Source organism: Lissotriton vulgaris, chromosome 7 (assembly GCF_964263255.1).
Source record: "Lissotriton vulgaris chromosome 7, aLisVul1.2, whole genome shotgun sequence".
NCBI classification, from domain to species: Eukaryota; Metazoa; Chordata; class Amphibia; order Caudata; family Salamandridae; genus Lissotriton; species Lissotriton vulgaris.
Genome location: NC_141695.1, coordinates 1,642,055,639 through 1,642,070,704, shown reverse-complemented (window position 1 = coordinate 1,642,070,704; position 15,066 = coordinate 1,642,055,639). Strand labels below are relative to the sequence as shown.

The 15,066-nt window shown below is 47.1% G+C and overlaps 1 protein-coding gene across 1 annotated transcript in view; it reads left to right on the top strand.

Annotated features, from left to right (window-relative positions):
- The first annotated feature begins 222 nt into the window (after nt 1-222).
- Nucleotides 223-15,066, top strand: part of PREX1 (phosphatidylinositol-3,4,5-trisphosphate dependent Rac exchange factor 1) — an 863,840-nt gene continuing 848,996 nt past the window's right edge. Inside the window, exons 1-2 of the mRNA XM_086932617.1 lie at nt 223-443; nt 1,289-1,934. Of these exons, the coding sequence (XP_086788743.1) occupies nt 1,797-1,934 (138 nt within the window). The 5' untranslated portion in view covers nt 223-443; nt 1,289-1,796. The remainder of the gene's footprint in view (nt 444-1,288; nt 1,935-15,066) is intronic.

The following is a 15,066-nucleotide window of genomic DNA, read 5'->3' as shown; positions in this document are numbered from 1 at the left end:
GAGACTTTGATAGGTAATGTCTTGTATTTTTAAACGGTATGTGGGTTATAGTGCTCAAGAACGCGTGGTTTAGAATTTAAAAAAATCCCTTTGAGCTTCTTTAGGTCCAGGCAGCAGCGCGCCTCACTGGCTGCTGCGGCTGACACCTTGACTGTGCGCTTCGCGCGAGGGCGTGCTCTTTGCAGACGGTCCCTGGAGCTGGAGTCAGCGCTGCTGCACAATAAGGGCTCCCGTAGCCCGCGCTTCCCTCCCGTGGTCCGAGTGCGGGGCTGGAAACCGCTGCTCCGGGAACTTTCCTGACCCCTCCGCCAGCCGCAGGCAGACCAGGGATCATAGAGGGAGAAGCCCGGTCCTGGAAGAGCCCCGTGCACAGTGAGCACGGGTGTGCAGTGCACAACGCGGGAGCAGCGTGCGTGTGCTGTGCGCACTGAGCCGTGTAAACAGTGAGCAGCGCGCGGCGCACAGCTGGGGAGAGGGTGTGCAGTGGGTGTGATGTAAACAAGGGTGAGTGCAGCGCGGGGGGGGGGGGGGTGTTGAGTCAACGTTATGAGCTGTGCACAGTGAGTGAGGCTTGTGAGCGAGGGTCGGTGTGCACTCTGCAGTGCACTGTGAGGCGTGCTGGTGTGGAGCAGAGAGTGTGTGTGCTACAAGCACTGCTGGACGGCGTCCTGTGCAGTGAGATGGGATGGGCGCCTTGTGAACTGTGAGAGCGTTGTACTCGGGTGCTGTGGTTCACAGTGTGAGCCTGTGCACAGGGAGGCGTGAATCTGTTGAGTGTGTGTGCACACACGTGTACTATGGGTCGGAGTCCTGTGCAGTGAGATGGTCGCTCTGTAAACAGTGGGAGCGTTGTATTCAGATGCTTGTGGTACAGTGTGAGTCTGTGCACAGGGAGGCGCCAATTTTGTTGAGTATGTGTGCGCACACGTGTACTACGGGTCGGAGTCCTGTGCAGTGAGATGGTCGCTCTGTAATCAGTGAGAGCGTTGTATTCGGCTGCTCGTTGTTACACAGTGTGAGTCTGTGCACAGGGAGGCTTGTGTGTTGCATGGTGAGCGAGGTATGCTTCCTGCGCTGTGAGGCGTGATGGTGTTGTGAACATGTGTGTGTGTGTGTACGCGTGTACTACGAACAGGAGTTCTGTGCTGTGAGATAGGCGCCCTGTAAATAGTGAGCGCATTGTGAGCTTGTGCGCTGCGAGGCTGGCGTGCAGTGAGCAGCCAGAAGGCACTGCGAGAGTGTGCGGAACTGCAGCTCGCCGGCAGTGACTCTCTCCCCTCCTTTGCAGGGGGCTGGACCGAGCAGCGCAGGGGGCCGGGTCGGACCCGGCTGTGAGAGACGCCGTGTGCCTCGAGGCTGGGGAGCTGGACGCCACAGGAAACGCACAACTTTTGCTTCAAGTTTGGGTCAAGCGGCAGCGGCCCCGGCGAGTGGACCGGGAGGAACAGATGCAAAGGGAGAGGCTGGGACGGTGACAAGTAAACCTGGAGGGGACCCGTGAGCCTGGTGCGTGTGGACAACCATCACAGAGAGCAGACGGACGAGAGCTGAAGGGTCCGGTCTGTGTCTGACCACCATCACACCGGATTACACCCCAGCGCCTAGATCAGATTTTTGGAGCTGACATTATAAGGCGCTGGAGTGGTGTCAGTGAGACTGGAGCTGGGAGGCCAGTCTTCGGATGGGCATTGGATGGTAACCGAGCGGACAAGACGTGTTTCCTGGAGGATATTAAAGACCCTTAGTTTCTGCTGCTTCCGTGCACGGGACTGTTATCTGGGGTCAGTGAGGCCAAGATGGAGGCGGGGGTGCCCGCACCGGCCCCGGAGAGCTGCAGGGACTCGGACCGCCAGCTGCGCCTCCGGCTCTGTGTCCTGAACGAAATTCTAAACACGGAGAGGGACTATGTGGGGACCCTGCACTTCCTGCAGTCTGTGAGTACCCCTGGGGTTCGGGGGGAGGGGCTAGATGGTGGCAGGACCTCCTGCCAGTGCATCTTATGCTGGGGTAGTGGGGCTCCATGTATGTTATGTCTGGTGGTCAAGTGCATTTGGGGGGGGGGGAGGTGAGGAAGCTTCGTTTGTCAATCTGTAGATTCAATACATAATCCTTGGGTGAGTGGGTGGGCTCCAATGACATGTATGCCTGTGTGGGAGCTCCAAAGAGCATCCCAAGTCCTGTGGGGGGAGACATCTGTCTGCTTGGGCGGGGGCTACATCATCTTATTTGGGGGGGGGGCGCAAAGCCTCTTCTCTTTGTGGGGCAGTAATCTTATTTGTCTGGGGAATGGGGGGCTCCAAAACTTCTTACGTCTCTGGTTCTTCCACTACACCTTTTATCTGTGGGGTGGACTGGCTCCAATGCGTCTTATGCTTCCGAGTGAGAATCTTAGGTCTGCAGGGGAGTGGGGTACAGAGGCATGTGGTGGACCTTTGCATCCGGGGGTGCAGGGGTCGAGGACATCCTAAAGGGGAGGGGTTCCTTCCCGAGTGTTTAGTGGCACTTTGCCTTGGCATACAAGGGCGCTGCAATGCACCCACCCCACGGGGGCACCAAAGTAAACTGGGTATTAGAAAGGGGACCCAAAGCATTTTTTTGTGGGGGGGGGGGGGGGGTTTCGTCCACCTCACCGTGGATAAGTGCATTATGAAAGCGTTCGTGCATGGGGGTGATGGGGCGGAGGCGTGCAGTGCACAGGATGGGGTGATTGGCAAGGGTGGTTTTGGATGCAAAGGGTCCCCAGAGTGCATCCAGTAGGTCAGTCCACTGCAGCCTGGGGTGTGGGGGCGGGACTCAGAGCTGGTTAATGATTGACAGATGCTCTGGTGTATCCCTGGTTTATATACGGATTAAATCCTGGGGTGCAGAGGATGAAGGGGGGTGCATCAGTGCATCCTGGTGTGGGGAGCGGTGAACAGCCAATCTTGCTTTTAAACGGCTGGAGGGGCGAGCGCTAGTACTCCCTGAATACATACGGAGGACACGTTTGTAATTTCTCTAAACTACAAGCATTCAAAGCAGTTCACGTGCTAATGCGCTTGACAGAAGTTATGACTGCTGCAAGTAAATTGTCTTTTATGTGCACTGAGGGCCAGCTGACACGTGTTTACTTTAAGGGAATTCGTACTCTACAAGGGGATTTATTTAAACTGACCACACAGCAGTATTCCCTAAACACTGTCATTTTAGTTATAAAATACGGGATGCTGCTATGGGGGTGATGACCTGTGACACCGTGTGAGGATTGCCCCACACAGGCCTCTGATTTACGGCCTCTTTTGACGCGAATCCCTCCTCGCACCCCCGAGGCAGCGGTTCTTTGGTTTCTTCTACGGTCTCCTGTCACGGTAGCTCCCGCAGACGCACTTCAGTGACACGGAGAGCATGTGACAGAGACATCTGTCTGTAGCCACTTTGGTGCATTTTACTGTGAAATACCACAAACCCATGAAATCTTTCCCAGTAGCCAGAAAGCCACCAGGCTGCGTCACATCGTTTCCTTGGCCTCTGAATGTTTTGTCTGATTTCAATTAGTGTGAGTGCATTTTTTAAAGTTTTTTTCAAGGATTGCACATAAACATGCAAGGGTTAGAGTTATTTCTTCATCCCCTTTTGGGGCGTAGCTAGTGGAGAGGGTGGAGTAGCACCGGGTTTAAAAAGCCTGGGGGGCGGGAGGGGGTCCCCATGACCGAACCCTCCTTTAGTTGCACCTGTTACATCATTACACCCAAGGCACAAGTCCTAAAAAAGAGAAGGGGGGCGGGGGGACTAACCTAGTTAATCAGTAAGCAAGTGGCATCACAGTGCGTGACATCATAGCGCGTGACATCACAGGAAGTGGGATCACAAGAAGTGACATCAGATCTTAAGCCCTCACATACATATTTAGCAGGTGTATCAGGAGGACATTGGAGCACATTTCGAGTATACTTGTAAACGCTCCTGATTTTAGGCAGAAGATTCACACTTTTGTACGCTACACATAAAAGAATGTTGCCTTTTGTCAGCGTAAAGCTTCCTCTAGCCATAGTGCTTTAAAAGAAAAAATAGTGATATATAAATTATTACAACGCCTCCTCAGGGGTAGTAAACACTATATACATGCTATTTATTTTGTGCAAATAAAGGGAAAGACCAGCACATCTGCAGTTCTTACAGTGCATGCATCTCTCCTAAACAGAGCCTTAACAAAGTGAAAAGTTGCTCTCTTAAGTATGTGTGAAGTGCTAACAAGGTGTGAGCCTTTGTTTTCCCTCTGCTGCATTTGCATCAGGTGTGAGGCTCCTGACTGCTGCCAGCCAGGAAACTCCAACAAAAGGAGGCCTGATGACCCCTCAGACTCAGCCTTTGTTAAGAGCCAGCAGGCGTTAGAAATAAGAGAGCCCCGTCCTGGCCTGCACGTTGTTGCCAATCGAAGGCAAACAACACCGTGCAGGCACTGCTGAAAGTGTCCCGGTGTTTGGAAATTACACCAGGACAAATTCAGCATCTTTATCAGTGGGGCCTAACTTCTTGGCAGGGTGGACGGTGTCCCCCCTGTGAAATAAGTGGGTAGACGCAGTGTACCCCTGACTCGTGCTCTGATTACCCCATGCCCTCTGCACACACACCTTGGCAGCCTGTCGCCACCGCCCATGGCGACGATAAGGTTGGCATCTCCAGTGTGATTCCCCAGCTGCTAAGTGGACCCTAAGTGGTGCAGCAGCAACCCTTCTCAGCTGCACGCTTTACCTTTCATGTGACAGCACTCACCCCTAGCAGGATAGTTATTTATTTTTAAAGGGATATTACCAGATCTCCTTAATTTGACCCCCCTTCTGTTAATGGTACAGTCTCAACCGTCCTGATATCCTTAATTTGGTCAGTGTCAGCATTCATCTGAACGCTTCTCGCTTTCACACATCTGTTTTACTCCAGTTACGTTCCCACCTGCTGGGACGCGCGCACGCCCTATCCATCACCGGTTCTCCGGTGACGTAAGGTAACCTCGCGCGGGCGCGCGGCCTCTTCCACCTGCTCCTCCTGGCGGGGTCTTGTTGGGACACGTGCTGCGCTCCCCGTGTCACCTTGCTGCGCGCGCCAATAATAGCTCGCCTCAGGGGCTGTGCTGAGAGAGCCCACGCGCAGGAACTCCTATCTTATTTCTCAATGTGTTTGATTATCCTTGCGGGGATCCCAATTATCAAGTGTGTACAGTGTAAACTGTCAAAAGGCGTGTCATTGTTGCACACTGAAGAGACTTGCCCAAGTGTGCAGGGGTGGCAGTGTTGCTAGTTACAATAAGATGCACGTGTTTTTATACCACACTCCTCCCCTTCCTGAGCACGGTAAACAACAGATGTGTGGCTGTGGAGTGAGTGACTGGGAAAAGACGAGCCATTTCTAAAGGAGTCAGTCTATGCCTGCCATATGACCAGGTATATAAACTGGAAGCTGTGAGAAGAGGCCAACTTTTTGTTTCTTATGCATTTTCCTCTTTGCAAAGCCTGATTGTGAGGGAAGTGGACGTTTGAGCTTTATAGTGAAGGCCCCAACTTTCCTTCCAACCCCACTGCCCCTCACAGGTGTGGCACCCTTCATTGCCGTGTTGTTGCTCTCTATTGGTTTTCACAGTTTTGGTGCCCTCATTGAACAGTGCTTGTTTTGTAGTCCCTTATATGTTGTTCCTGTTTCTGTTCCCCTGTTTGTCTGTATAATTTGCCTCACCCTAGTTGGTTGTTGATGCTTTCATGCAACTCCTTGGTTCTTCCCTGTTTAGATACATGTTACTGGTGCTTGCTTATTTATTTTTATTTGTTTAGTTTTGGGGATTTCTAAAGCACACCTATCACTCCAGAGGAGCGTCTTGGCGCTAAAAAGCAGATAACAGGTTCTGCACCACCAAGGACTAGACACATGATCAGTTGCTTAGAGCCCACATTGAGTGCACTTGATTTGAAATTGGAGGTGATTGAACATTGAATCTTACTGAATCATTTTATGTAAATCAAATGTAAATTGTCCAAATGTACTGTTATTTTGCAATGGTGCAGAACAAGTAATTGGAGACTTTGGTTTGCCTTTACCTCCCTTTCCTTTAAGGCTTGTCCAACATTGGTTGAGGAGGGCCAGGGCCAAGCTGATTTTTCTCAAGACCCATTTACATGCATTGACTTTAGATGGACTTGTTTATAGAGCAGGTTTTTTTCCCAGAAAAATCTGGCATTGATCCGGCCATCCTTGACCAACATAAGACACACCTCTAGAGGGTGTGAACTATGGCATATCAGCTGTTCAGACCTTGATTTGGCTTGGACCGTGCATATGCTTTCTGTGCTGCTAGAGTGAATAACTGCATGAAATGTATGTTGAGCCAAGTGTACTCCCCGCCCCATTCTTTGTCCATCAGTGTCTGTGATTTTATGGGTGAAGAATGAACTACCCAGGTTCATCACCTGAACCTCAAAGCAAACATGTGTCTGATCAAAAAGTTCCTGACGTCATAGCTAATCTCCTGGGGTCTTTGGGCTTTATTCACAAGGAAATTTAGAGAACCTAAAGTCACATACTTTTACGTGCCTTAATACATTTGCCTCAAAATATCTAAACTAGGAATTAAATAGGACTATTCCATTAATATTCTCGTACAGACAGAAAGGACAGTGCCCTCTTTGCACTTTTGCTAATGGCAGGAACGGCTGCTACCAAACGGGGGGTGGGAGGGTTGGGGGTGGAAGGGGGAGGGAATTAAAGACTAATAAATACATAACAAATCACTTACTTGGATGCGGCCGGCTGCTGCCTCTCCTCCGTCCTCTTCTTGGGTTCTGTGGAAGCAGGAAGCATCCAGGAAGCATCCGGGCCCCCTGAGCCAATCACAACGCTGCAATGCAGTGTTGTGATTGGTGTGAGCGTTGTGGTTCGGTGATCAGACGGGGAAGGGGATCACAGGCATGTTCTCCACCCAGGCTGTAATGCACCCTGGGTGGAGAACATGCAAGGTGCGCATGACAATTTGACCGGTCCGGGACGCCGGCCAAAATGTCATGCGCACTAAGAAGTTCCGTTCACTCCTCCGCCAGCCTCTAAACAGCCCAGCCATGCCCCAACTAACTCAGCCAGTACGTTTAAATAAAATGATAACGTTAAGTTACTATCATTTTATTTTCCCGTTTTAATTGCTCCCTCAATGAGCTGTGGGGCGACGCTCCTCTGCCTAAGCGGAGGAGCCTCTAATGGAATAAAAAAAATGTTCGAGGCCGATTCACAAAGGCATGTAAGATTACATAAAAGAGTACTCCTGTATTACTGCTTCCCATCGTCATAAATTATTTTACCCTTTAAGCTACTATACAAGCCTCCACATCATCTCACTTGTCTTTGCCACACTACATGCTCTAGCACAGCTATTTGCGACACAATAGAGCACAAATCTAGACATCACCTGCCAAAAAATAGCAAATCCCATGCATGCCACATTGCAAAGTCGCATCTTTCTAGCTAAGCAGAACCCACAGTACAGCGTGGTTCCTATCGATAAGTGTGCTTCATCCCCTCACTCGTGGTATGACGTGCTTTATAGGAGCATTTACAACGCGATCAAACTCGGTGTCTAAATAGAGTGACTTGAAGATCTAGTGGTGTGTGTGTGGCCATCCAACCATGAAATCTAGGGTAAACCTAATTTGCGCCCAATTCCACGTTCTCCGCAGGAATCGGAATGAGTCTTTTAGTCCTACAGATGTAATTGCAAGGGGCTGTCTACAGATCCAGTGAGAGTGCTACATGCCTAGATGTTCCTCATCAGAGGATATCTTTTAGACTGGTCATTCATCTCTTGTAGCCCTTCTTACTTGAAGGAATACCATGAGCATTAAAGAGAAAATGTTTGCTTTGAGCATCTGGTGCTGTTCCCAGCAATTTGTTAAAAAAATAGACCTGTTTGGATTTGGAGGATTACTGGATCACTGAAAATAACATATATTGAGTGAAAGGTGTCCATTATCCAGGCATGTGAGGATGTGTGGTCCAAGAAAAAGGTTATTGTGGACTCCTACAACATGGCCGGCTTCACTATAGTCCGCTTTATTGTAATCAACGGACCACAAGCGTGCAGTTCGCCAGATGTTTTATATCTAATGGTAAATGCAGATGTAGCCCACATTGTAAAGAGCATAGGTTAAAAAAATACTGAAGTTCCCGCCGTGGCGATGGTGTCTCCGTAACAAATGTTTTGGCACGCTTCAGAAATTTGAATCTGGTTTATTAGCTTGTATTTGTTTTATTATGTGATTGATTTTTTGGTTAATGGGTGCCACAGAGAGTGTTCATTTCCTTTGTCGTTTCAATTAACATATCACACAAATCTGGCTCCGCGAAAGGTCGATTTTTCAATTGAGATGTAGCTTGATTTGGAATTGGATTGTAGATTTGTGGGTTGTCTATCAGTTACTTCTGCAGCAAATGATCTTGGACCTGATGCACACGCCCGTCTTTCAAGAGTGATCTAAAGCAAAAAGGTTTTAAGTTTGAACCTTCAAACAAGCTAAACAGCTTTTTAAAATAGACGTAGGCTTGGAGGAAAAATGAAAATTCATTTTTAAACTAGCAGTTTAGTTTTTTTTTTTTTAGAACATATTTTTAAATTTCTGAAGCCAACAATGTGGCTAGCAATTTCAGAAGCCAACAGCGTGGCTAGCGTTAACCACTAGGACCTTAGTGCAGGTCCTAGAAATGTGCAAGGATGACCTCAAAGTCTGGCCTTGAGAGAAGGAGGTTCCATTTTTGTGCTCATGTCTAATCTTTGCAGCTTTCCTACTAAAGATCTTTCTGAAACCTAGTCCATAGTACAATTCTTAAAATATTCATGTAGCTTGTGTGGTCTGAAGAAAAATACTTTTGGCGGCATTGGGTTTGGTGGAATCCAAGGTGTATCTTACAAATGAAAGCACCAGGACCTAAGTGGGGATTAGCAGTAGCCTTCCTCACGCTTTTCCCCATCCCAAAACAAAGATGTACATCTGCTTATGTGTATCATCTCCCATGCACGCCCATGTAAACCTGCATACATTGGCATATTGAGTGCGGCTTGGAATGTTTGATGTGAATTGATGTGACATGTTAAGTGGTTCTGTCTGTACAAACCTTGCTCTGTCTAAAGAAAAGGCAAAATTGAGGGTTTCCGGCCCATAAATGTAATTTTAACTTTCCACTGTCTTTACTGAAAGACATAAACGTGCTCTTTGTAGTGTCTTACTTTGCTGGCTCCTGGCCCTTGCATCTACCTTTTTTTGGTAACTACACTATTTGTAGGAGGCTTAGCTTTTAGTAGTGTCCTTCTTTGCTTCCTACTGCCTTTTTAAATTCACTTTATTTTTTTTGTCACTGCTAACTATTTGTTGGGGGATTCGCAGGTCGATAATGGAGGCTTGATCGAGTTAGCATTTCTGAGAGCGGGAAAGATATGCGTGTGTTCCATTCCTAAAATGACTATTGGATCCCTCCGCTTCTGCCCAATCAAGCTTTAAGGCAGTTGAATAAAGGTGAAGTGAATTGCTGTGCGACAACAGCAAAGGCCATTTTGTAGGACGCCACTGCCATTTTGCTGTATGTCTGATTCCTATAGGTGCGCTAAGAGCCACACGAGTTCTTGTGAAGATGTTGTTCCTTGAGGGGACAACAACTGCTTTGCCTCAGAAGAAAAGGGATTTGCAAACACATCCAGCATTTGCCCAACCAATTATAACAGCGGTATTTACTAAGGGCATGCAGAATCTTACAATTTGGTTATTTGCGAAATTCCTAGAAAATGTAGTTTAATGACGCAAAATGTTGTATTTCAATTTCTCCAGTGAAAATTTCACACGAAGGATTACTTTGTGTAAATAAATGTCAGGTGCGATACCAGCAGGACACTTGTTTGGGTAGAAAAGGCCTCTCACGCAAGATATTTTGTTACCAGGGTACTCTCTAGCAGCAACATTTTGTTACCAGTTATGTGAATTTCACTGATATAATTAATTGTTTTCCCCAAGTGTAGTGTTTACTTTCTCTTTGTGTCAAACCTTGGCCTAGTCTAATTGTACTCATTATATTACCTACCTCCCTACCACCTCTTTACTTCACAATTGGGCCTATGGTAATGATATCTACTAATATCTTCAAGATGTTATGGTGGAAACCCGAAGAGGTTCCTAAGAATAGCATAGGTCATATCCCGGCTCCAGCAGTTGCATTTGTATTCCTGCCTCCTTGTAACACCTTGGTTGAGGGTGGAGTATCGGGGAAGGTTTCTACCGATCCATTTCCACTGTAGACTGCCTGTAGTTGTATTTAAGAGTTCAGTGCCATTTACTGGATGTTCTACATGTTTGTGATGTTATCCTGTTGCTGTCTTCGATAGGTTGCTAGTTCACAAAGGCCCAGGACTGTAGGGTGGTCTTCGGGTCCATCTGGAACTTGAAGAAGTATCAGGACTGGACTCTGATTATTCTTTGCATCTGAAAATTGTGTTAATAGTTCTCTTTTTCTGTCTTTGTTACCATGGTTTTACCTCAAACACTTTGTTGTTTGTAGTCTGCTGTGGACTCAACTTTCTGGGTTAGTTCGTAATGTGGGACCCAATCAGGCGCCCAACACCCATTGGGCTCAAAGGGCTCCGCCCCCGTTGTGTGTGTCAGCCCGGGCTGAGACAGCTTCCCGGGCTGGCGGCCGTCTTATTGCAGCCGCACCTCAGTACTTCACAGGTCTTTAAAAGACCATTTACTTGTTAACGAGGCTTTGTTGTGTTATCTACCCTTCTTAGAGCCCCTGATGTTCCACTCTGCCTATTGCTGGAAGACTTAGCCCCCCGCGAAATTTTTATTAGCCCCTCCTGAAATTTGGCTCTGGTTGCGCCTCTGGACCCAATTGATCATGGATCCGAACCCAGCCAGTTCTATGGGGCTCAATGTTCGCTTTGAAGGTTAAACGTAGTCCCATTGGCAGCCAGTGCAAGGAGACAAATGCTGGTGCTCTCTTTTCTTCCAGGTGAGGATCAGAATTGCTGCCCGGTTTTGTAGCAGCTGCTTTAAAATAGTTTTTGTGTTCGAGACGTATGCACATGCTGTTAAAACAGTCTAGGCGTACATTTGTACAGCGTTAGTGAGCAGATGGTGGGACCAGCTGGATATTGTGTTGATAATCCAACAAATTGCTGTTCCTGTTTTGAATTGTTGTGATATGATGAAATTTGGAATGTAATGCTGTTTATGCACAGAGAACATTTGGCTGGAATTAGGTGTCGTACAATATCATTTCTGCATGCTGTTCTTAAGTCCTCCAAAATTTTTTTTTTGTTTATAACCACAGTTTTATAGCACAGACCCTACTCTGAGGCATCAAATGCTGTGTGGACGACAACAACAACACTTAGGAATTACATTTAAAGAAAAAAGTTGTGGAGCAAAGTGTATGCTACTGGTTGAAAGTTTGAGTTTTGAAAAGGCTGGTCTTCAGTTCCTTGGACTGTGACATGAGTAAAGCGGTCAGCCCTAGTTTTTTGGTTAAGAAGTTACGGTGTTTAGGGACACTGTCAAGATTTGGCAGATTGACCGTTTTAAGGTCTGGCTTGAGTATTGTTACCAAGTGTGTAAATATAGATTGTGTTTAGCTTCACCCAGAGGTGTATTTACACTCTTGTCTCGTGCTTTTGCTGGGCAATGATTCCTTCTTCCAGGAAGTTCTTCCATTTCAATGCATGATAGACTACATCACATCTGAAAAGTGCCCTCAAATATCACACTGTTTGTCACAATCAGGTATCTATCGTCTATATACATTCTACATAGAAAGCACTGCGTTTTTACTATTTTTTTCCCCTATCACTGGGCTACTTTTTCCCACAACACTGCAAAAGGAATAGAGTCGACTTTGTGATGCACCGAAATAGTCGCTAAAGAGGATCTTGATATGAATTCTGGCTTCCAGCGATAGCCAATAAAAGACAACAATAATGGCTGAGATGTCATAGAACCTTTTGGCTCCTGCTGCAAGTCTCGCTGTGAAATGAATGCCCCCTTCAAGACGAGTTAGGGACTCTTTGGTACAGCCATCTTTAAAGAGCTTTACGTTCCTCAATGTGCAGCAGAATCACTGTTTGCCCACCTGGAATTCCCCTTCAGGACCATCCAATGTAACCCAAATGCATGGAGTGGATACTACAACAACCTTGACTACCTGACCTCTCTGTACTCTGATAATTACACTGCCCCCTTAGTCCCTCCAGGGATAATCAGAGCTAATGTCACAATCTTTATTTCAGGATCCATCACAATATCTAGGCTTACTTTTCCGCAGCAGCAAAACCCATCTCCAATTGAAGCAGTCCATTGGGACATCCCTCGCCCCCTCTGTATTGCAGTCTTCTATTGCTTACCTTGGGAATATAACATTTTTGAGGGTGCACAGGAAGAGCAGAACAGCGATCAGTTCTTGTGGAATTTTTTCAAATCAGAAACAGACAACTTCTTATTGCCTAAATGGCACTCATTTGTTGGCCTGGCAGGGATTGCTTTATTCATGGCCACTTTCTCCACTGAGCAGCAACATGCTGCTGTCTTTCCTTTCTTCATTCTCAACCAGTCATTATTTTATACTCTAATTTCTCATGAAACTTTTAATAGCTAAATCCGATGTGGTAACTGCAATCTGAATAATAGTGCCACACAGCCTGTTTTCACTTTCATTCTCCTGGCAGATTTACAGGGAACGTGCGGCAGAGTTTATCTTTACCCACAAAATCTATTTCAACCCTCTTTCTCTTTTCTGACGCAGCATTGCTGCTCTGCTCTTGTTTGCTGCGCCATCTTACTGCGTTTTTCTAGCCTATGTTGTAGTGCCACATCATGTGGACCCAACCCTAAGCGTCCCTAACTGTACAAGTCCCTGATGATGTGAGTTCCTCACTGCATTGGGTCCTCTTCTCTGCAGGTGCTCCTGTGATGAGTGGTTGTCCAGTTCCTTGCCTCTAATGTGCTGGTCAATCCACCAAGAATTGTTGGAGGTGCTGTGCCCGAGAAGGTAGGGACCAGTTGTCTCGAGCATCCTATGGAAAGCGTTTCGTGAAGGACTGAGGCAGCCGAATCAGCATTAGCTTTCAGGAACACTTTTAAAAACTCATTTATTCCAATGAATTGCTTTCTTCTCTCACTCTTGCTTAGTGTCTTGATGCTGATTAGGTGTTAGGCACTCTGTAAATTCGTTTGATTGATTGTTTGAAGGGATATAGTGTTCCAGAGTGACAGGCGGTGTGTCATTAGAGCTGCATGGACAGTACTAAGTGTGTTGATGGTGCTGTTGTAGGCTGCATGAGTGGCTGATCAGTCTTGAAGTGAGAAGCTTCTAGTCTGTGTGAGAACCTGCTGAATGGGTGCAATCCGCAGTGTGGGGCTCCAAAAAGTGGGAGCAGCATGGAAGATAGGGTTTTTTAGGTCTCCAATGTAAATGTTCACTGAGCTGGAAAGAATCCTAGGTCTGGGCGAGACAGCACTTGACTGACTTAAGCCACTTCACGCGGATTTCTGAGGCAATCCTGATTTTATGTCCACTTCTGCAGCTTCACGCCTGGCTGTTAGCGGAGAAGAGTCTTTGAGAGCCAAGGCTTGAACACTTTTACAAGGAAGTAAGTAGCTGAAACATGCAGGTCACCAATGAACAACCGACACTGAGGCATTGAGAATGGTCTAGGAGGGCCTGCACCTCTTAGAACCAAGGGTGAGATGCCTCTGAACTGGCAGGCAGCACTGCATGGGCATTGGCAGACAGCAATGGACGGCCATAGCTTCTCTTTGGGAGCGGAGGATTTCCCTGATACCAGCGACAAGCAAAGGTTTTTAAGGTAATTGCTCTGACTGGCTCACATACATACCTGCGTGGTCACTAGGGCTATCAAAACCTAAAGTGACGCTAGGTGGAAGGTGCAGCAGTACTACCGATGTCAGTGATGAAATGCCCCACTGTGCAAACTTGTTCCAAAGAGCCAGGGTCCTTTTAGGTTCAGGAGTGGAAGTGTGGCTGATGGCTGTATGCTTCTCCCTTATCAAGCAGTGTAGGTAGCATTTGCATGCTTTTGACGTATATCTTAGTGAGCAGTACAGCAGTGAGCTGGTGTGTTGCTCTCCCTCTGTATTAGGGATCAAGTCTGTGAATAGTAACAAGAAGATGGCACATTGTCAATTATATAAACCTATTTAGTACCATGTTTACTGATCTTTTGCGGTCTTTGGATTTAGGAGCCAGGTAGGGGAACTTGTGAATAAAAAAATGAGGGATAGTTGGGACAATCTTAAGGATGTCCTCGTGCATACACCTTGCTGGCTAGTGGGAAATCCGGTCACCAGACACAACTATGCTGGCCCTCTCCTTTGACGTAAAACTCTATGGTCTGATTCCATTTTATGGAGGCCTCCACTCCATGTAAGACAGTGGGAGTCGCCGTCTTCTAAATCTTAAACAATGGAAGTCACCTTTTTGCCTCCCGATTTATGCAATCATTGTCATGTTTGCCTTTTGACACACAAGTCGCCTGACCTTAACTTTGCAAGAATAATGAAAGCATTAAGTCATTCGACTAATGACATCGATACATGATGAGACATTCGTCTGGGTCAAAAATTCTACTCTTCACAATGTCCACAAATACAGACATATTGTTGAAATAGTGTGGTCTGAATTGACGCGATTTTAACATGTATGTTTATAAGGAAACATCTGGGATGCACCCCTTGATGCACATAATCTGTCAGAGATTCCCAAAATTATGTCCGAAATTCCAGTTGCTGATGAGAATTCGTATATGTGGACGGCTACTTGAACACTCATCAGGAGCGGTCCTTTGCCCAGATTAACGAACACGAATCTGCCAGAAATGGTCTCCCCTGCTGCCAGCACACTTTGCGGATGCCTCATCTCACCTGAAGTCCATAAAGCTGAGCCCCGGAGGAAGACCGCAGCATGCATTTGCCCTTCGCAAGGAGCACTGTCTTCACATCTCTGCTGATAAAGAGAGCCTTCCTTGTCCGCAAGGTATGCAGTGCGTCTCTTCTCCCT